This window comes from Lepisosteus platostomus, chromosome 19, assembly GCF_059453375.1.
Source record: "Lepisosteus platostomus isolate fLepPlt1 chromosome 19, fLepPlt1.hap1, whole genome shotgun sequence".
NCBI lineage: Eukaryota > Metazoa > Chordata > Actinopteri > Semionotiformes > Lepisosteidae > Lepisosteus > Lepisosteus platostomus.
The window spans coordinates 15,049,920-15,072,899 of record NC_142629.1 but is presented as its reverse complement, the minus strand read 5'-3'; the positions used below and the strand labels follow the sequence as shown (position 1 = coordinate 15,072,899).

Sequence of the window (22,980 nt, the reverse complement as noted above, 5' to 3'; positions counted from 1 at the left end):
AAAACACAACAAAGGAAACACTTTGTGCTTCGGTGAGAGAGGCGACATTTACGGTGCTGTAACATTCCTGAAAGATTTACTCGCGAATCAAAGTGAATCACATCTTTTATCTCACGCACTCCTATTTTTCAGAGCTCATGCAGTGGGCACTTGGCGACTAGGAATTGTACTGTTCATAGGTATTCTTGCAATGCTCTGATCTCCTGTCTTTGTTTCCCCATCGATGTGCAAATGCACAAATTGCAACACAGATTTACACATTGTGCAGGTCTTCTGCAGAGAAAAGGCTTACCGGCAGACTTTCAGAAAACAAATTGCCATTTCATTGCAGATTAATAAAATAAAAATACCGAGACGTGGGGCAGAATCTTTTCTTCGCCAATTTTCTTTTTTTTAAAAAAACAGCGGATCACAGTTTGCTTGGAAATCAATTCATACTGCTGTGAAACATCAATAGCTTCTATTAAGTAAAAAGGTGTTCTATGAAACCTTATACTGAACTGAGGAAAATAAGGTCTATTGTCTTGTCCGTAAGCTTACACAGGCTGCTTTTGGAATCTAAGAGGCGACTTGAGGTGAGCGAGGAGCAAAGCGATTTTGAAAGTTAAACAGTATATACCCCATAGATGAATAATTCCTCTCCTTTACATTTAAGAAGATCTCAAATCACTTTACTCAGGGGACGGAAGCACAGCCCCACTACACAGCAAACTGGGCAGAGAAGTCAGAAACCGCTTCAGTTGCATTAAGGGAGAAATCTAGAGGCTGCAGGCCCAGAGGAAACTTTAGCGAGGACAGCAGGGTGGCCCGGGTGAAAAAGGCTCAGAAAAAAAAAACCTAGATTCAAGGCAATTAAATCATTCAGATGCCCACTAAAATAAACCCTAGGCTCAAGGTCTAAGGAAGGCTTCTTCCATAGGAAGGCATACAACTGCAATACTTCAAACTCCCACAAGATGGCCTCTGGTCCAGCTTCACCTGTACTGAAATGTTACCATCCCATCAAAAGCCATTTGCCTCTACAGATTGCAGCAGCCACATTAATCTGATGAGACTGCTTTTCAGAGCAATATATGTCAGCATCAGCCATGGCGATAAAAACACCTTACAACAGCCCCGCAGGGACTGTTTATTTTTAAACACTGCTGCAAAACTGTCTGTCTTCAATGTAGGCTACACAATCCATGGTATACAAATATATCAGAATACATTTGCCTGGAAAAAAGAGGACACTTTGATCAGTCTGTTTCATTTGCACTGGAGATCCTAGGGTTATTAAAACACTGCCGATTAATGGCTAACCTGCCACTGATTGATTAGATTTTATTACAAAACAAATGTCTGAGGAAAGGTTTCTCAGCACAAAAAACAACAAATAGCATTGAAGTTCATTAGGATACATGGAGACAGCCACTTATTAATAAAGAAATCAAAAACTACTGCGATTCTTAAGGTTTTACGATATGTGAAGCTACTTTATGTGGAACCTGATGGACAGAACATAAAACTTAGTCTTTTCAATCTGTCTGGGTTCTGCTACAACATGTATGACATTCCAGAAGCAGATCAGCCCAAATTTTGGATTTTAAAAGCAGTGTAAGGTTCCACTCAAGAGGCTGTCAAAATAGGAACTATCACACAACTAGAACCAAGGTGAAAACACATTTTTGATACCAGGCTGACCTCTTGCTACTATTTAGACTGTAACACCTAAAAAACAATGAGAGAAGCAACATTTACGTCTGGTGCTGTAATTACTACTGAAAGATTTACTTGCAAACTGAAGTAAATTAAATCTTGCATTTCACATATTCTGCTGCATAATCCAGTTATATTTATCCTACCTCAGAGTTAATGGAGGGACACTTGGTGATTAGGAATGGTACTATTCACAGGTATTCTTGTAATACTTTGATGAAGAAGAGTACATTGATAAAATCAGTCATTTAATGGAAGGGGGGTCAGACGCACAGATGTTAACATGCATGTACACACTGCGGAGAAGGACAGGAAAAGCCTTACTGGCAGACTTGACAGGTGACGTCAGACTGCAGTCCACCAGTGAAGATTTGGTCAATGATGCAGTTGCAGTGGTTGGGGTTGTTGGCCTTTTTCCCGTTGTCGTCACCTTCAAGGGGAAGATGAAACAGAAAATGTCAGTGAAGTGACGCGCTGCCCTAAGTAAAACAGGGAATGGAAAAGCGTCTAAAGAAATAATCAAGTCTCCGTTTCACAATGACACTGCATCCATTCTCGTCTGATTTTAAAAACGAATTCCGAAACCTTCTGTTTTTTTTTTTACCAACACAGTAATCATCTTAAGTCATATCTAACAAAACTTTTCCTCTCCCCCCCCATTTGCAACATCTGGTCGTAACATCTGTATGATTGGAGTTTGTTTGTATTTTTGGCTGTACTTGCTGCATCTCTTCACATTTATAAATCATGTATTTTTTCCCCCCCTTACACAGACACCCATCTCCTTCAGAACTCAGCAGCACAAACTCCTGCATCTGTCAGCACATTAGGAGCAGATCTGGAAAATCAGATCTGGCCATTTCTTTGCATGTAAAACGTGGATCAGATCCAAGAAGGGACAGACAACAGCATGCTTGACCAATATTCCAGCAAAGATGCCTGCTGGATATATTTTGCATTAAAAAAAAATACAGCAATGGAAATTAAAAAAAAAAACCTTTGCTGTACATCTCTGAGCATGCACATAATTAAATGTGTATTACCCTCACTTTCTATCATTTGTTTCATGCAGTTTGAGTTGAAAAATGGCTTTGATGGTCTGCTGAATGAAGATGCCCTCTAGGCACAAAAGCCACAAAAAAGAAAATGAGTCAAGGATTGTATTTGCTTACTCCCCTAAACTCTGGCAAAGTTCTCCCTCCACTGTGCATGGCTGTCAGTTCTGTAGATGCTTACACACAGGCTGAATAAAGCTCTACAAATCTCAGCCTTACTGCACCCTCGTCTAATACATCCAGGTATACCTGTAAAGCGCTGTGAGTGGAGTGTCCAGAAAAGTGCTATATAAGTGTAAGCAATTATTATTATTACCTTTGAAGAAGTCTAAGTGGGCATGGCTGAAAAATGTGTACCCTTCACAGCGGGATACAAAATCAAGATAACAGATGACCCATCCAAGCAGGATGAATAAAAGTTGTTCTTTTAAAACAGAGGGGTAGAAACCCCTGTAACATTTATCTCAATATCTAGACAAGATATATGGCTGAGCCTGACCCCAAACTTCTCTCTCCCGTCTGTGTCTCATGGAGAGAAAGCTGGGGTATGCAAAAAGACGAATTCCTAATGCAAGAAATTGTACAGTATATGGCTGATAAAATGATGTTATGTTATATACAGTGCATAAATACCAAAGACTGACATCTGATTAGTGGTCTTGATCCTTATTATGGACTATCGCAATAAATCCAGAAAAAAAAACACTGTAGAGGGCACTGGTAAGGTTTTTGTCAAGCCAATCAAGTGATCAGAACTTCCTGTTTTTCCGTGCACAAGCGCTTTTGTTGCGGTGCACGCTAATGCAGTGGCTCCGCTGTGTCTGCTAGCCCAGCTCACCTTTGCAGTGCCTGTGCAACACGTCTAACGCAGCGATGAGGAACTCGTGCGCGTCCTGCTGCTCGTACCCTGCTAAATGCCGTGCATGTGTCCACACCAGGTGCAGTAACCGGAAGGGAATGTGGGGGGACCGATGTCCAGAGTAAAACTAGGGAGAAGAGGAACAAAAGTGGAATTGTTAGCTCATTCACACACCTGCAATGCATTCTAAATAAACCCCTCTGCTAGCACTAAAATACTAAGATATGCACAACAGGGAATTACTAAATAGCAAATGAGGATCTAATTAGTCTGAGCCCAAGACAAATGGCCTGTAAATACAGGACTTCCACAAATGGGGCTCTTATCTTGGGAGAGCTCAGGTTTAACCTAAAAGATGCTTAAGGCAGAATAAAGAAGTAGAAAACCAAATTTCTAAACATGTTGTGAGGAACTCATTAAGAGCTGATGCGCTATAAAACATCCGATCCTACACCTTCTAAGAGTTAGAACGTGCACGAACCACGGCCTTCAGTATTACAGGAAGCTGTGCTAAATGGAAGCACATCGCTTTACCAGCTACTGAGATACTGTTGCATGATTTCAGACACCGTTACCTACAGGACTGCTTTCAAATTTTGTTTTGCTTTCAGTCTAGAGTCTTTTCTCATGCAGGACTGATCTGATTTCTCCGTTCCCTTGACTGTGCAAATCCTATGAGAAGCTGTTAAACAAGACAGCTCTTCAGTTTGAGAAACCCATGTAAGAGCACTGCAGCAACTGAGAATAATTCAGACTGCACTACACAATGCTGAGAGGATAAACGATAAGGACTTAAAATGTGAGTAGTGGACATTATACGCCTATATGATTATACTTTTATCGATGTTATTTAAGATTAACTTTCATATAGGCCTTACAAGACCAACAAGTACACAACATATACTCATGAAGAATGAAAGAAAGCAACAAAGTACAGAGTGAGCAAATGATTATGCAGGAATCTTTTCTTCATATTATTTCATGTTACTGCATGTAAACATTTTCTGACCAATAATAGTGACATTTAAAGGCTTTGAGAACAAGAGATAAGATACTTTGCCCTCCATATTTATTCTTGTCCTTGTTAAACATAACTGGAAACATGACTCATTGGAAAAAAAGGATGACTCGGGAATGTTTGTTTTGCGCAGATGGTTTGAAATACCCTTATTTTTAACACTAACAAAGAAACGTTAGCATCAGATGTTTTCCAAAGAATGTAGTTCTGATGCAAGAATACCGTGTTGAAAAGTGTTTTAACACTTTATACATTTATAAACTGCAGAAAATTCTATTGTCTGGACATTCGAAAGGCTTTCACTAAATCCCTATTTCTGTGGGGTATAAAAGGATGCAACACAGCAGTAAGGACACTCAGTAGCATCCACTAGCATGGTAAAGGATGAAGACCTCTCAGAAAACAGCAGGCAAGGAGTTGCTGATCACCACAAGTGGTGACTATAAAAAAAAAATCCCCCCCAAAAAAACTACCAGTTTCCACCAAAGTGTCCAGCCTTAAGAAATTCAAGGACAAAGTTTACATAGCCAGGAAGAGGAAGCAAGAGAATATTACCACCATGTGCTGTGGTAACTATTTCGGTTAAATCCAAGACTAAAAGTTTCAGATCTCTACAACAGTCTGACATCATGAAGATAAAACGTCTCGAAAACTACTATTTGATTTGATATTGACTCCCTGATTATGGTGTTCACAGCAGAGTTGCAAGGAAGAACCCTGTCCTGTAGGCTCTGCACCAGAACGGCAGGTATGAATTCGTCAAACTATACGAAAATGACAGCTGGGAGTGAGTCTGAAACGAAAATTGAGCTTTATGGACATTCTCGCCAGCATAAAAGGGTGAGGCACACGCTGAGACAAACATCATGCCCACCGTGAAATATGGATGTGGACCTATTTTGGTTTGGTCTTGTCTTGAATCTTCTGGTCCTGAGTCACTTTTTAGAATTGAAGGATCAATGAACTCGTGAACCAAAACACTTTGGGCAAATGTATTAGTCGAGTCTACTGGGAGGATCAATTGGTCTAAAATGGATATTCCAGCACGACTGGGATCTCAAGTATGCATCACAATCTATTAAGAAATGGTGAAGTGAATATAGAATCAATGTTCTTGACTGGCAATCCCACTCCCAGAACTGAATCAAACCGAACATTTTTTCCAATCTGAACCCCATAGAACAGTTTAGAAGAAAAAACCAAGAAAGCTGGTGCAGCTGGAGAAATGCTCCCCGCAGGAGTAATAAAATAGCCCTAAGGAGACATAACAGGAATCCCAACCTTGTAACACAGTACAGGAAATGCCTTCTCAGTATGATCAAAAGGTTGATGCTCAAAGTGCTTATTGCAGGGCTGTGAAAAATTCTGCTCTTTGTGTTTATTAAAGTTAATTTAAGTAATTAACTTTTTTTAAAAAGGGCACATTTTAAATTAATCTGAGCATAAAATATTGCACAAATGTAATGCTTCAGAATCATTTTTCAGCAACATTTAGCGTGAACATGAAAGATATGGAGAGCGCTGTATATATGAACCGTACCAAAATCTGGATGTCTGGCAAGTAGGACAATTTGGGAAAATTTAAAGAATCTCTTTAAAGAAAATCCCAAATCACACTGCACTGGGGGAAAAAAAACCCCAGCACAGAACGGAACATAAAATAAGTGCCAATTTTGTTGTAGTTGTCTTTTGGAACATTTTAAAAATGCAACCTGAAAAAAAAAAGGCAACTGAACAACACCCACAGTTTCAACACAGCAACCCGAGCCATATCAGCTGACTTGGTTTGATAATGGTGCCTGATTGCACTGCCAGGATAAGACAGAAAAGCATTAAGCAGCATTATCCTCCTTTACAACTCACCTCCTGAAAAAGCTGGGACATTTCACAAACCAGACAGGAGTTGGATTGCATTTCGCATTTGTGTCGGTCTGAGAGGAAAAAATCTCGTAGAAGGGGGGTGTGGGTAAGTGCCTGGACAATACAGTTCATAAAGCATGTGTTCCCTAGGTTTATTAAGCCCCGTAGACCTGCAAAAAAACAGGCAGAAAAAGCAGGTTAAGGAATGTGCTTGAATTGTTTACAAAGAGTAATCAAAAGAGGAAAACAAAATGCAGCATTAGGCGGTATTCTGCTCCTTTACAGTAACTGCTACAAAACCCTACACGCAGAAGAGCAGGCAGAAGAACAGATGCTTCAATGTCTCTATTCCTGTCACTGTAATATCCATCCATCCTTGAAATACACTTTTAACTCCTGGTGAGGACTGAGACAACCTCACCAACCAACAGAGCTTAACCCAGAAGCCTTGGGCTCACGGTGGGACTACAGCTTGCACAACACACGTCCACTGCAGGGCAGACGCACACACAGACAATGCACGCTAGAACACAGGGAGGAGAAAAGAAACCACTTATCACACAGAAGGCACACCAGGCCTGAACTCAACCCAAGACCCAGGAGCTGTAGCACTGCTTACTGCCACTGTTCCACCACCTCCGAGTTACACACAGCTCGATTTCAGATTCAGCACTATTTAGAAGAAAGCAAGAGGATTCAGAGATCCGAGGCCAATGCAGATCCATGCAGACTAAGAACCTGTGAAGTGACCATCTACTTTGTTCTCTTTTACAACCTTATATAGTGTTTCACTCTACTTTTGTACTGAATGTTTACTTCAGTTTTTCTCAATTATCTATTTTGTTTTTAATGGGAAACAGCCTGAACTCTACAGACGAGATACTGTCATCAAAGGGAGTGGCCTTGATCACGCACCAGCTCATGGTGAGCCCCAGTTCAGCCAGGTTTATTGATAACCACTAAATGACTGATTTCTAAAGACTTGGAAAAAAATAATGGCAATAACTTGTGGGAGACAAGAAAAGGAAATCATTTCAATCAGCACTCACGGACCTCAAGGAGCTCTCTTAATTAAGAGTGTTTCTGATCTTCAGAAACGAGTGACTTAGATGGGAACGGGACTCTCCAACTGCACTGGATGCCAGAGGGGCTGCAGAAGCAGCTGTGAACAACCAGCAGGTCTTGCTTGGTAAGCTAGAATTGGCCCGCAGTGCCCACAGCACGTGTGAACTTGGCGAGCTACGGGCAGGATGTGGCAACAGTTCAGCGTTGGGTGTTAATCACACCGTGGGCACTGCAGGGCTCTGTGACAAAGCCCCCGATCTTCATCCCACACCACCATGGGCTGGTATGAGGGTTTCATCAGTGAGAAGCCATTTCCCCGGCTTTCAGGTGCGTAAAAAGGAAAACAATTACGGCGACTGAAATTTTAATGTTTACCGTCAAGACAAGTTCAAAGTACCCTCTTTATAACATTCATATTCGTACACAAGAATATTCTTTTAATGGCTAAAACAGGCTGGCCTATTCATATATATGACCTCAGATTTTCAGCCCAAAAGGTCAATATTCATTATATTGAATGTACGTAAAATGTAATTTAGTAAGTGATTTCAGACCACTTAGAAAAAAGGTCATAAAGTAATGCTGGGTTTTTTTATGATGACAAAAATGAACGTGAAATCACAAGCAAAACCCTTGAAACTCGTTTGCGTCCATTTTCTTAATTTGGATTGCTGTTAGGCTTTGGTTTATATTCCCAATTATCCAATGTTTCCTACCCAAATCTACCTTTATGCTGTAAAACAAATACTAATTTGGGGAGAACCTTAACCTGAAGATGTCCTGAGCCAAGTGCTCATAGAACTCACCGGTTCATTATTTTAATTCTTAATTGGATGGGGTTCAAAGGTTGAAGAGCCAAGGTAATCGAAAAGAGCCGATTCTAAATTTGGAGGAAAAGAAATGATGCAGTCTCTCACAACAGACGACAACTGAACTCGTTTCGTTTCTGTATGAATGGTTTGCATTCCAGCGTGGCTATGTGTATAAACAGCTACGTACAGTACATAGTATGTGCAAGAAGTGAACCCCCCCATCTACCCTATTACTGATGATTTTCTCCTGAGCATTGCCAAAGACTGCACAAAACCTCTCTTCAGTAGAGCCCTGTTTACTATTAAAACATCTGCTGTTTGAAAATGCAACTTCAGGTGCTTGACTGAAAACCCTACACATAACTGGAGTGGAGGGACACAGACACTGCTGTCGGCTGCACTCTAGCAAGCTCTGGCCTCATCCTCTGCCCACTCACTGTAGCCGTCTAGACACACACCGCCAACCTTCTGTCAGCTCTGTGATTTATTTCTTCACTTTGGCTTAATTGTATACAGAGGGAGAGCAGCTCACAGGGAGGCAGCACTGAAGATTAAGCCCCAGATAAAGGCCGTGCTGCACTCTTACTGGCTAGGCTCAGAAAGCACTTGTAGTGCCCCTTTCTGATTCTCCCCTGATAAAGAACGTTAGCCTACGAGACGCTGATTGAATCTGTTTGAATTCTATCTTCCTTATTAGAGAGAATAAAAAATGCCACACACCTTGGTAGAGGGTAAACTACCTCCTTTTCTTAATGATAATGTGATGGTTAAGCCACTCCTACTCAATCCCAAATTCAACGAGAACATGCACAACTTATAGCAAGCCGTTACAATCAGGGTATTTCAAACAATCCATTAGCTGGAAACCAAATGGTATCATTTGGCTTCAGAGTATTAAAACCATAAAACAGACTTTTTTCAGTGGTATTATCCTTGCCCTGATTCTTGGTGCATCTTCAGAAGTCCACCTTCAGAATTACCAAAACATCAGGTTACAGTAAGTCAGACCTTACAAAATATTTAAAAATCCAACCAAAGGTTATCCCCCAGTTTGAAACTAAATCCAAAATCAACAGCCATCTTTCCTGTTGAAATAATTTCGGAACTGTATGCCTTAACTATCAAAGAAAATCATGCATAAGTTAAAGCTCATGCGAATCATATAAAATAACTCGAGCATGTTTTATTTTTCCCAAGTTCACATTACCTGTACAATTTTCAATGCAAGTACATCTAATTGTTTGGAGATCTTAAATATCTTTCCTTTTTAGTAGAAATACTATGAATGCTGCATTTGTGTACAACACCACCATACTACAACCTTACCCACCCCCTCTTAAGATATAACCCAGCTTGTTGAGCACAGAAAAGAAAAACACCAGAAAAACTACAGAAAGCACCTGTGGCTCTTTTCCCTCTACCTCCAGTTCTCTTTAATGGTCATTATCATCTGGTACTTGAAGCAGAAATTTGCTGGACAATGCCCACATGACAATGCTCTGGTCCTAGCGTTCGTGGATCAAGGTTTTTGAGGAAATTTGCATTTGTTTTTCCAAAAAGCAGCGTGCGCATTCAAAAATGCAAAGCTAAATGGTCGAGCTTTTATTTAACAGCACGCTGCCCAATTTGGAACGACCATATGACATTGCAATGAAGTAATGAAACACAAAACTGCAGGAACTGCAGGCGATGCTGGCCCCACACCGAGACAGCCCATTCACACGTTTAAAGGACATCTGGTCAGACACTCAGACATGCAAATGTTCTGGTGTGCGAAGGTTACACAATGTGGTTCACAAAGGCTTTGTGTTTGACATTTAACAACACTCACTTCAGTTCTGCACTTGTGTGCAAAATGTTTAATTCGGTCACAGACTCGTGAGAGTTCAGAAATACAGCCGACACTTATTTTACCAGCATGTCATCTGTCGTACCAGTTGTGGCCTGATTGTGGTGCGAGTGAGAATAGAATCTCTTCCTATTTTCAAGAAAAACTGTGGAGTGCAAGTTCTGCTCCTGAAGGTATAGTAAAGCCCACTGCATTAATATTAATCTCCTCTCCTGTCACCCAGACGTCATCCACTCTTAACACAAACACACACATCTTTAACACGCCACCTGCCACTGATATTCAGCTATTAGCACTGATCCCCCTGCCTCAGTCTCTATTTAAACGTTTCATAACATGGGGATGTGGGGATTCCAGGAGTTGCAGGCCAATTATGCCCCTGGTTTGTAAATTTCATCCTTCTTGAATTCCACGCATAGACCGTTACCTGTCTTCAAAACCCCTGTTTTGAAAAGTCGGTTCAGATGCTAATGAGCAGGCTAATCTTCCACTAATGCGCACTAATGCCACTCGGGAAGCCAGATCTCTCGTTCTTCTGCGGCATTCATCTGATAAAGCGAAAATAAATACCATCCTGCTGTCCCTAGTGAGTAAGGATGATGAAAACTCCAGTCTGAGAAAGAAGCGCATGCTGCCGTTTTGCTTTCAAGGATCAAAGATCTACAGTACAGCCAGAATTCATAAGAAAGCTTTGGATCATTTCTGATAAGAACATTCATTTTTAACAAACCTACAATAACTGTTCTGTTGCTTGCCTGTTTCTTAAAATCTAAAGCTTCTTTTATTATTTTTTTTTTGAGACCAGTAAATGAAAAATTACAGTCCGGGCAATCTGCAACAACTGATGAAAGTATTGTATTTGCTGGAAGGTGCAGACATTGTTTGAGCCATAGCCTTGATTTTTTTTCCTTCTTCCCATTGTCAGAATTTATCAGGCGAACCTAGTTTCTGTCTTTCTTGAGTTATTCAACCACTGCATGTTTTCAATATAAGTACAAAAAAAAAAAACTTCACAGGGAATACTCCTGTTCTCTTTGGATAGATTTTATCCCTCTCTTTAAAGTCTCCTTTGAACATTTGGTGTTGCCTGTTAAACGGATGTTTTGATTGGAAAATGACAATATTTAACCAACAAGCTGCTCATGCATAATTCAGTATAATCACATCTACTTCTTCAAACAGCGTTGACACTGTGAACACTTTTAAATTGAGAAAGTTTTTTTTTAGCCTTTTAGCTCTGGTTTCCTTCTGTACATTCTCTCGAATTGACTACTGCAATGCTCTACCCGCTGGGGTATCTAAATCTACTCTGAACAAACTGCAGTATGTCCAAAATTCAGCAGCCAGAATCCTGACCAGGTCTAGTGCAAGTGTTCACATTACTCCTATCCTGGAGTCCTTGCACTGGCTTCCGGTCAAATTCCGCGTAGACTTTAAAATCCTCATGCTCACCTACAAGGCTTTACATGGCTTGGCACCTCAATACCTGTCTGAACTATTATCGCCCTACTCCCCACCTCGCAACCTCCGCTCTTCAAATTCTGCCCTCCTTACTGTCCCCCAAGCCAGTCTACATTGTATGGGCGACAGAGCCTTCTCCTGCTATGCCCCCAAGCTCTGGAACTCTTTGCCCAAGGATATCAGAGAGTCACCTTCTCTAAACTCCTTCAAATCCAGACTCAAAACCTTCTTCTTCAGAAAAGCCTTTACTTATCTGGTTCCATTCTTCACCCCTCTGCTCTTCTTAGTACCACCTTCCACGGTCTCCTCTATTGTTATTGTTGTGTTGTTGTAATTGTGTCTTATCTTGTGAATTCTTCTTATTTATTGCTGTAGTCTTCTTATTGTTATCCTGTAGAGCGCTTTGAGAAGCCACCTTTAAAGGCGCTATATAAAATAAAGTTTATTATTATTATTACATTCCAGGAACATCACCGGTACCCCTGAGGTGAGTGAACATGTTAAAGGCATAAGCCACCCCACACCCATCAATGCGCATGTCTTACGATCACATTTCTCACCAAAGACAGTAGCTTTCAACAAACACTGTATTTCTAAATAACTTAAGCAAAGAGTGTAGCACTTAATATATAAGGAAGACCATTTTTTCCCCTTTATCTGCACTTATTCCCCACCAGTGAATGACAAAAGAGGAGCTTCTACCAGTGGTCTGAACTCAACACACTGTGCATTTAAGCTTAGTTTTCCTGGGCATGGCTGAGACTTGGCTGAGATCACAGATCAGCTCGTGGGCTCCGGTTAGGCATGTTTTGTTGTATTCCTCTTCTGACATAACAGAATGCAGTCAGACCCATTCATATACACAAGGACTTATCCATCCATCCGTTTTCTAACTGCTTTATCCAATAAAGGGTCGCAGGGTAGCTGGAGCCGATTCCGGTTGGCAACAGGTTCAAGGCAGGATACACCCTGCACAGGATGAGGGTTCACTGCAGGGTACACACACTCACTCCAGGGCCAATCTTACCAGAAGCCAATTAACCTACCAGTATGTCTTTGGGTTATGACAGGAAACTGGAGCACCTGGAGGAAACCCACACAAACCTGGACAGAACAATACAAACTCCACACCGATAACACTCCAGGTCCGGAATCGAACCCATGGCCCCCGCAGATTTACATATCCCCCAATTCCAGCCACACATGGGGATGAAGTGTACTTGGATTATGCAAAAATGTTGCAATCTATTAACACCCAACGCCTACACTACAAATATCCTACCGCTTGTTATAAACACAGTTTCAAGTACTCAGCCTTTAGTTTACAAAAAGCAACTGAGTCACAGCCAACAAGAAAACTGAACTGTGCAGGAAAGAGCACCAAAGACACTTTCTGTCATAATTGATCACTAATTAAAAGAAAATGCAGGTTGAAAAAGAAGAAAAAACAATTTCTCAATTAACATCTTTCAAGAAGTTCCTTCCGTTTTAAAAGACACCTTTCATCTTAAATTACACAGAGATACTCAAAAATAAAAAAAGCATTTCACAGGGTACTATGATGTTTGATTTCTATGAATTCCAAGCCTTGAATAAAGCATTTAAACGACCATCAATCTATCTATACAAGTCGAAGAGTAACTGATAGTTTTTATTTTTTTCTACTTTTATTTAAACAATGCAGTTCCTTTGTATACTGCTAATAAGAATAAAGAAAGAACCCTGGTTTTACATCTTATTGTAAGGATGGAGCACAAGGAGGCTAAATAACTTAAGACAACACAAGGCGCCAGTGGCAAAGCTGGGGCTCGAACCAAGCATCTCCTGGTAACCAGACCTAGGCTACATCCAATGCCTTCTTGACCATTAATCACCATTAATATGTCTGGGATGCTTCAAGACTGCACCAAACTGATGACTTAATTTAAAATCCAGAACGCTTTACAGTTCTGTGACCTAGCATAGACAAGGTGAACGTGAAGTCTCCATGTCATAAAAGGTTTAAAAAAAAAAAAAACAGCCTGTTCCTCTAAAAATACCTCTGCCCACAAACCTGACTGCACTGTCCTATCCTGCAGCAAACCAGACCATCTCCATGGTATTTAAGCCTTCTCTGTAATCGTGAAATCAGTAAGGTCGGTCAGCTGATGTTAATACACTGTAAACAATCCTGGAGTGCTGCATCTATCATTTATCTTCTTGTTAGTTTAAATGAGATTTGCTGGGGCCCAGGATTATTACATGATCGATGGCAGCCAGGGTCTGAGACAGCCACATGCGACGGGGGGGAGGCGGCAACACTCAAGATGACTGAGACATTTTAACTCGGGTGGCTCATTGATTTTGTAGCACAACTCCGATGACTCAGTGCAGGGGAAGGGAGGTGGTGGCGGCAGTGGTGGTGGTGGTGGGCGGGTGGGTCTGTGGGAGAGGATATTTTTAGCACAACGGGAGCGCAAGTGTCAGGGACCTGTGCGGGAGGAGCCTCCTTCGCAAAATGAAGCCCACCTCAGCGACGCACAAGCTTGACGGTTCACAACCACAGGCAGGAGAGTGACAGAACACACGATTCCTCCTGTCTCACAGGCGCAGAAGAGGAAGGGGAGCTGTGCCAGGGCAGCAAGCGCAAAGCACAGCAGTGCCTTCTGTGTCAGATTTGCTCAATTCTCTCTCTTTTCAACACGTTTGGCTGCATAGCCTAAGGTTTGTGCATTCTCCAAAAACTGTAAGGTGTAGAATTGACTTTTCTGCTGGTATCTAAGTGGCGAAACCTGCCTGACGGCTAATTATTAATTCAAGTCGGCAGATTCCCCTGCTCTTAAGTCCTTGATTGCAGACATTTCCGAAATCATAATAAAAAACGATCTACTGGAAAAGGTGTGGACTGCAAAAAAAAAAAGAGAAAACAAGACTGCCGCCCCAGAGGGCAGCCTGAGCAGAAGTACTTCATTGGCTGATGAACCCGTGATCCCCCCCCTATCAGGCCTGCAGAGCTGTCCCAGAATTCCTGCACTACTGGAATTTTGAATGAGCGTCCGAAACAACATTTCAAAAAACAACCAAAAACAAAAGAGAAGAACTTACTCATTAAAATCTGTCCTGCTAGTAACAGTAATTTGGAGACTGTTCTTCTCAAACATTCTTATCCACTGCATTTCACAGGCGTGATATATCAATGATGGCAGGAAAGACTTGACATCTTTCACAGATGCGAAAAAACGAGAACCTCATTTAGCAGGTATCAACACAACAGATTTACTCCCACAGAACCTGGCAAAGAAACACTTCCGAGTTTGTAAAACTCTGCTGAACTTCCATTATGGCTCCCATTTCCTCCTCTCCCTGGTGAGCAGTTATAATACCAGCTGTGGGACACGGAACGGACGAGTGAACGTCGTTTGGCTGCAGCCGGAAGACCGGTCTCACCGATGGTGCAGTTTGTAGTTATTTTCCGACGTTTGGGGTTATGCCGTAGTAATTCCAGCTCCCTCTTGGTTGGTTCCCACGTTGAGTACTTCTCGCCCACACCTGACAGTCGAAAGACAATTGGCAAGAGAAAAGAAAAGAGACCACATGCAGATGAAAACGGTAGAGATGCATCCGGATGATGCTCAAGTTAAAACAGGTTCCGGGGTTTTTTTTTTAAAATCCTACGGAGATGATGATGGACTGCAGCTCAAGAAGGAGTCTGCAGAAAGTTTCGTCCCGCCTGCACATCCATCCCTCAGTTCTGCCCATGTGGCTGGAAGATAATCCGCAAAAATCTGATCCGGGCAAATATTCTAACTGTGTGAATATCCCCTTTGCAAAAAATATGCAACAAAGGATAACAATACCCTTGGGTTCTGATTTCCTTTAAGAGTTTGTCGAGAAGATTAATCGCCTCAAACGGCATGATTTATGGAGATATGGGTTTTGTACTACAAGTCCCACTTTGGGTTCATCAATAGCGAATCAGCTCTGCTCATCCTAGCAGATCCACATAATATATGCAGTCCTGAAAATGCACTGCGAGGCCATCCAATTCCCCCAGCCCGAGCAGGGCTTAAACCCAAAGAGCCAACCGCCCAGCAAAAGCATCACTTGCACACTGGGCACTAATAAACTCGCAGATGCCTAGTCAGCCACCGCCAGGGGATTATTACTATTACAAATCAAGCAAACCCAGCTGGTAAGTGTAAATTATTCAACATCCCTGGAGGAATTTCGGTCACGTGGCCCAGTAACGTCTGGGTTATAGAAACGCCTCCACTCTCCAAATGGACGCCTTCATTGGCTGGTGAACCTGTGATCACCTATCAGGCCTGCAGAGCTGTCCCAAGATCCCATGCAACTGGAGCACTACTGGAATTTGAATGAGCATTTGAAACAATTTCTAACACACAAACTGCCTTTTGAGGAGAACTTGGTCATTAAATCTATCCTGCTGTAGTAATACTAATTGGAGACTGCTCTTCTCACACATTTTAATCAACTGAATTTCATAGCTATGATATATAAATGATGGGGGGGGGGGGGGGGGGTGGACTTGAAACTTTGAATTAATTTTAGCTGTGGTTGAAGGAATACACATTTATTTATTCATGGCTGTGTTTAATACATGCATTAACAATGGTGGCTTAAGGCTCATGGGTTCAGAAAAAAGAATTTAAACGGAACCATTAGATCTAAAATAATCGACATTTTGCCTGGCTTTGCTTGTTGTCCAATTCAACTTAGTTTTAAACGTGGCATTTTTTTTTCTATTGGTGTTAAGCCCCCCAAGTAACATTCAGACATTCTGGCTTTTTAAATGAAAAAAACAGCGAAGGAATTTCTTTTGTAGTGTCATTCAAAGAGACTTCTACCATGCAACGTTTAAGTGTGTGCCTATTCAAGCTAAAGCAAGTGACACCTTTGCTGCAAACAAGTCATTAATATTAACAAGTACACTTCACTGAAACTTAAAACAATGTTAAGAAGGGCCAACACCACACAGTCACATTAAATGCAATAATTAAAGCTGGAACAGAATCTTAAGCATTAAGGCAAGGATGGGGAAGAAGTATTCCAATTCATGTTATATAAAACTGATGCTTACAATTTACCTTTCCAGTACAACTCTGTCCGAAAAAGCCACATACCTTGTAATTTCCAGGCCTTTCTTTGTTCTTCTTTGGCAATCTGTTCCATGTCTTTATCATATATGTAGTCTTGACACATAAAACAATATATACCACCGTATAATAGGTCAATTGCTGTAAGAAAGAAAAAGAAAACACTATGATTAGTTAGCCTGAATTTCTTCGAGGAAGGGCACCCAAAATGCCGAACCGCGAAAAACTACTTTACAATTCTGAACGGAGGTCCATCCGAAAAAGATATGTTCTACTGTGGGCAAGCACCTGTCCAATCCAGCTACTGTGGAATAGGCCATTTGGCCTGGGTAAAGATATCATGGCATTTAACCTTGCCAAACACTGCTGTTCAAACAAGTATTTTGGTTTCTGGCATGACGGAGGCTCTGACGCAATTTTGAAATTTCTCTTTACAAAAATGTGGAAGTCCACTTGGCTATTTGGCAGAGACCCCAGTAGCGTACTTGGCGGCGCACAAGATGCGCGGATGTGCTCCTCTGACACGCCCACCTGCAGTGCCATCCTCTGCCCGACGCGCCCGCGGTAGCGCCGACTGGAGGGGGAGCGGCACGTCTCTCGCCGGTGGCGTGGAAAGTCCGCAGGCGCCCATCAGGTCAGGAAAGTCCCCTTTTTTAGACGCAAGACTTACAAAAGCCCAGGCCGGCTGATCTCATCCCTACCCTGCTGGTGCGCACTGCTGCCCGGACACATGACCAAGGCTCAGACTCACAAGGTCCTTTCCCTAGAGCTCAACCAACAAACACATATTTAATCCCCCTTCATGAACAGCTTCTGAGCCTACGCTTAGTGTGTGGAGGACTCCGTTTCTTTTTATGTTTCAAAATGCATCTGCCAGGCTTCTCTGAACTTTTTGCATCACTTTCTTGTAGACTGAACAGGATGCACATAACCTACCATCAACTGATGTCTTAAGAAAAAGATGCGCTTATTTAAGGTCAACAAGATACTCGCTTATCCCTCCCAAAGAAGAACCTAAGCTAAAGCATTTAACTCAACTTTTAAAAAGGATGTTATGAAGCTCATATACACAGTCTCTAATCTGATTAGACACAGTATAAATTGCAGGTTTTGCAAGGCCTTTACTGGGGCTCTAGGATCTCCGAGTGGAGTATCAAATCTCTTTTTATTGGTCAAGGTTGCCAATAAATTTCTCCATCCCACAGCAACTGGTAAATGTCACGACAGAAGATGGCATTCAGATTCTCCTCCCAACAACTTCATCTGCTTTTGTGCAGAACTGCTTTGTAACCACGGCAGTACTGAAAATAAAAAAAGTCCTTTCACATCTCAAATTCAGTGTCAGAAGGACCGTGTTTGACTCTTTTCCACCTCCACTTTTTCTGTCGGAAAAATTCTCATTGCTCTGGACTGCGTCGTCCTCACACAATCCTCTTTCCAAGCAGTCCTGAACTTCACAACAGGAGAAGCCAGGCCATCCATGTTACCCACTTCAATCTGCTATTCCTGCTCATAGCTGTGCATGAACAATTCCAGCACTGCTACAGTACCTGTTTGCTGTTGCCTTGACAACCTATTGATAGTCAGAAAGACGTTGCAAAATTCTCCATGCAAAATATCGCAGATTATCAGAGATTACAGAAAGTTTGGGGTATAGCCAAGACAGATGGGGACTGCCTGAACGCTGAGGAAAGGCTTCAGATTTGCTGTAGCAGCAAAGAGATCGTCATGAATATTTCCCTCAGAAAAATGAACCAGCACTCCTTGCACAAGATAATGAGAACAGGCTTTTTATTCTATAAAGTGCAAGTTTGGAGATACTGAAAAAACTAAACCGATTTAAATGCTTCTCAAACGGAGGACCAAGGCATACTTTCCACTGGGAAGATGATCGAGCCAAAACCACAATCATTTTCCACATGAGCCCTGCAGTGTTTGCACAGGAAGAATCCGCTTGCACCAGCAGGATGCCGGACTCCAGGTGGCGCGCTTGCACAGCAGGGTGTGGATCGCCTAGATGTCAAGATTTACAGAAGCCCAATGGTCCATGTCATTCAAAGGGGTCAGCCGTTCTTGTGGAAAAACAATCTTTTCCAGTGTGAGACAATCTAGTTATATGAATAAACTTCAAAAGGTCTACTGACAAGTGTATGCACAGAAGTCATTCTAAACTGCAGTATAGGTTATATTCACATGCACAATCCTATATTACAGTCCTTCTAACTGAGGGTTCTGTAGCCATAAACACTGTTGTAGTTTTTGCAATGTGTCTGTTATATCTCTGCATAAATGAAAGGCAAAGGAGGACATTACCAAAGCAGAGGCTTTGTTGTTTTAAGGGTCTTGGAAAGGCTCCAGTTACACCTTCAGTTTGCCAAATGCCAGTTAGGATAATGTTCAAAGACTGGTGCGCAGGCGTAAGAGGGTCAGGATGACTTGTCTGAAACACTGATTTTGTCATACAAAGAAAATAAGCTAAACATTTAGAAAAGAGCTAAAGGCATTTGTCTGTGAGGTTTTGGGCTTTTTGGGTGCCCCTCAAACTGTCTGCGGCATCAGTGTTGATCATTTTAAACTGCGTGCAGCGTCTTATCAATAGGGAAACAAATGGAATAGAGTGAAAGCCTGCCATGTTTAGAGACCCCTGCTCCTCCTACAGAACAAACAGAAGCAAAACAGGCAAAGTAGAAAAATAGCAGCGATCCTGATCAGAGACCAGTTTTCACCAAACTTTAAAAAATGTGCAAGTGCGAAGCCAGATACCACCCCATTGGTTTGCTGAGAGTTTCTTGTCACGGAGTGAAGAAGTGAAATTGACATGTTTCCCCAGACTCTGGGTTCTCCCCAGACCCCGCGTTTGCCAAGAGAACCTCGACTAAAGCCGACACATCCTTCAGTTTCCTGACTGCCAGTGCTGCTCCGTCTCACGTCTGTTTCGCTGGCTGGCCTGCGATTGTTACATCGGATGGGGGGGTGCAGCCCAGTCGAATACAAATACTTTAAGTTGTGTTTTCAAATCAAACCCAGTTCAATTATTTAGGATTTTTTCAAATGTGGCTTGTTTATTACACCTTAATCTTTCTGCAACAGTTCAGACATAATATCCCTTGTCCAGATGCAGAATGCTGCTCTATGCCATGAATAAAAGTAGTACTATTTTAGCTCCAATAAGTAGGACAATTTTTTCTTCATGCTTCATGAGGGCAGCAGTTTAGGGAACTCCCCTGTCATATTAGTATCAAGGGATTTCATTACTGTCTCTGTAAATCTACCGTTGTCCATACTTCAGAATTATTTCAAATGACATTTACTACGCTGAGATTATGTTGGAACATGTACTCTCTGTGGCATCAGTGCTCTTGGAGCATCATCACACTGACAAGTTTAAGATCCGAACCCTTTGCGCCTGCAACAGAGGAGACTAAGAGGGGATCTGATAGAAATGTTCCAAATCCTCATCCGCACTGAGCCCATTGGACTTCTACCGTAACAACGGTGAGACAAAGAACACAAATCGGAAACTACCTGGAAGTGTATTTAAAATGGAGAATAGGAGGCACTTCTTTACGCAAAGAGGAGTCTGGGAGGTGCTCGTGTTGATGTCCAGTCATGTGGTTAAAACCGACACCTGTGCTTCTTTTTAAAGAAAGGCCGACCATTTCTCAAAAAAATATCTCCCAGTCATGACACATCCTATGGCATAAAATTGCAGATGTACATACTGACACAGTGTGCTGATTTATCAAGGATGCTAAACAAAGCTAATTTTAATAAATTCAAACTCTCGGTTGTCTTCATTCACTGAAAATTTTAACTGCGGCTTCCTAGGATGAGTGGGTATTCAGAATACGTCTGATGGGTTATTATTCCACACCTGCTGTGCTTTCTGCGTTGAGTTCGTATGATCTGTCCGTGCTCACATGTTTCACATGCCCATGTTTCCTCCCACAATCCAAAAACAAACTGACAGGTTCATTAGCTTCTGGGACAACTGGCCTTATGCAAGAGTGTGGAAGTGTCTGTGTGTTCCATGTGATGGACTGGCACCTTGTCCTGAGTGTACCCTGCCTCGCACCAGTCCTTGTAGAGATTCTGCCAGAGAGGTTCTGGCTCCCTTGCAAACCTGTACTGGGAGACTTAAAAAAAACAACAACAAATACCACCGTTGGAGATAGAGGGTGCTAATACCATATTGTCTGGGCCTAAATTCTTCCAAAGTTAGACTGCCACTTGCTTTATTTCATCTACCTACACTAGCAGAATATTAGTTTTCCAGCAAAATGACTACCTAAATTGGCGTTCCCAAAGACCACATAGCTGAGAAGCTGTATGACAAGCTGAAGCCAGATTAATAAGCAGATAAAAAAAAACCTTCAATATCACAAGCCTTGGGAGTAACCATGGGAACAAGAAAAAAACGTAAATGTAATTACATCTTCGTAGAAAGAGAAAAAAAATAATTAACCTAGAGTAAGAGCTGTAATGTTTATTGAACGAATATAGGTTATTCTCACTTCTCTAGTTTCATCCTGTTAAAACCCTTGTGTCGTTGTAAGCTCATAATCGAATTAATTGCTCCTGAACTGAACTCTGGCATCACAGAACTGGAAGAAAGTCAGACAGCCAGCTACACCAAGGAGGTCCGTCTCCATGTGAATTAACCGTCAAAGCGTTCATTTGCTAATTGAACTTCTGGGGGTGGGGCACAAAACTCCTATTTACTTGCCCGCAAAGAAAAAGGAGTTGGTTATCCTTTCCTCCTCGCCCACATAAGGCCGGGACAAGAAGGAAGAGAATACTCAAGGGCCATCTGTTGAAAATCTACTCTGTGCTGTAACTGAAGGTTGGGGGTTCAGGTCCCACTTGAGACACTGCGATTCTAGCCCTGAGCAAAGTACTTCACCTGAATTGTTCCAGTAATATACCCAGCTGTGTGAACAGGTTCCATTATAAGTCCCTTTAGACAGAAATGTGTTAAACAAATTAATAATTAAAAAATAAACGAGCAATTAATTAACGATTTGAATGCTTGAAGATTAATTGAGCCAAGCACGTCTTGGACTACTGCTAATCCAGGTCAGTGAAACAGCCTCAGTAAGCACCTGTCTGCTAGGTAGCCTACTTCCTTTTCCTGTGTATTAACATTAGAGTCAGTAAATATTCATATCAGGTATTCTGCCTAGCAGCTAATGATTTCTTCGTACCTCAGCATCTTGTGCCTGACTGCACCCCCCTACCGCGCAACTAGAACTGCACAGCGCACATTCGGTCCACTCTTCCTGTTCACCCAGAAACCAATCACTTTACTTCTACAGCTTATGAGATCTGTCTCCGTCTCGGTTTCCTCTCTTGGTGGGGAGGAGTACTGCAACTAGAGCCTGAAACTAAGCCCGATTTGATATGAGCATTAAACATAAAATTGCGCAGTTACAAAAATGCTTAACCTGACGTCTTAATGCTAGTTATAGTCACGTAGCGCTTCCCTAAACCACAGCCAGCACAGTGAACACACCCATCAAAGCTCAGGGATTCCCTGGGTGAAGGAATAACAAAGTGTAGCAGCTTGCCTGGCAGAAATGGCATCTTGATCGGCCCTGGCTCCATGCCTCGTCGGGTGAAGGTGCCAAAATGGGCAGACACAAATAATCTGACCCTCCGGCTACTCATCTGCTCGTCCCGAGGATCATAGCTCATGCTTAACTCGAAACTCCGGGAATCAGATGGTTCGTGTTAACGTCTCCATTTTTCCCGGTCCCAGAATAAACGGGCGTTCTCTCTTAGTTCTCTTATTTTAATCAAACGGGATTTTCTGGAACCGCTCGTTCTAAATGACACCTGGAAACTTTATTAAAAAGATGGATGGCACGTTTCCAAGTTTATGTGACTTAATCCTGATCATATTGTGGCACTACGTTTCCTCTAGAAACAAATGAGCAACCGCTGATTGGGAAATCAAGTATAGACGGGACAGATGTATGAAAGTTTACCACCAAGGAGGGATTCAACTCTTAGGTTGTAACACTTTTCCTGTCTCCCACTAGTGAGGATTACCCAGATTTACCATGCATAACTCTCCCTTGGTTAAGCACTACTTACATAAATCCAACTTTACGTAAAAACTCTGTATGGGTTGCATTATAAAATTGTCAAGTTACAGATAGTTACATGTGTAAAGACAGGTTCCTGCCACGGATGAACAGCTTGGAG

General features: G+C 42.0%; 1 protein-coding gene across 5 annotated transcripts in view; it reads right to left on the bottom strand.

Moving 5' to 3' along the window:
- The window catches only part of usp22 (ubiquitin specific peptidase 22), a 67,545-nt gene that overhangs the window by 9,051 nt on the left and 35,514 nt on the right, over positions 1-22,980 (bottom strand). For all 5 annotated transcript variants that reach the window (XM_088613263.1, XM_088613264.1, XM_088613266.1 and 2 more), the window contains 5 exons: positions 16,801-16,914; positions 15,104-15,205; positions 6,494-6,660; positions 3,592-3,739; positions 2,023-2,128 (listed from right to left, as the gene is read on the bottom strand). In XM_088613263.1, the coding sequence (XP_088469389.1) occupies positions 2,023-2,128; positions 3,592-3,739; positions 6,494-6,660; positions 15,104-15,205; positions 16,801-16,914 (637 nt within the window). The remainder of the gene's footprint in view (positions 1-2,022; positions 2,129-3,591; positions 3,740-6,493; positions 6,661-15,103; positions 15,206-16,800; positions 16,915-22,980) is intronic.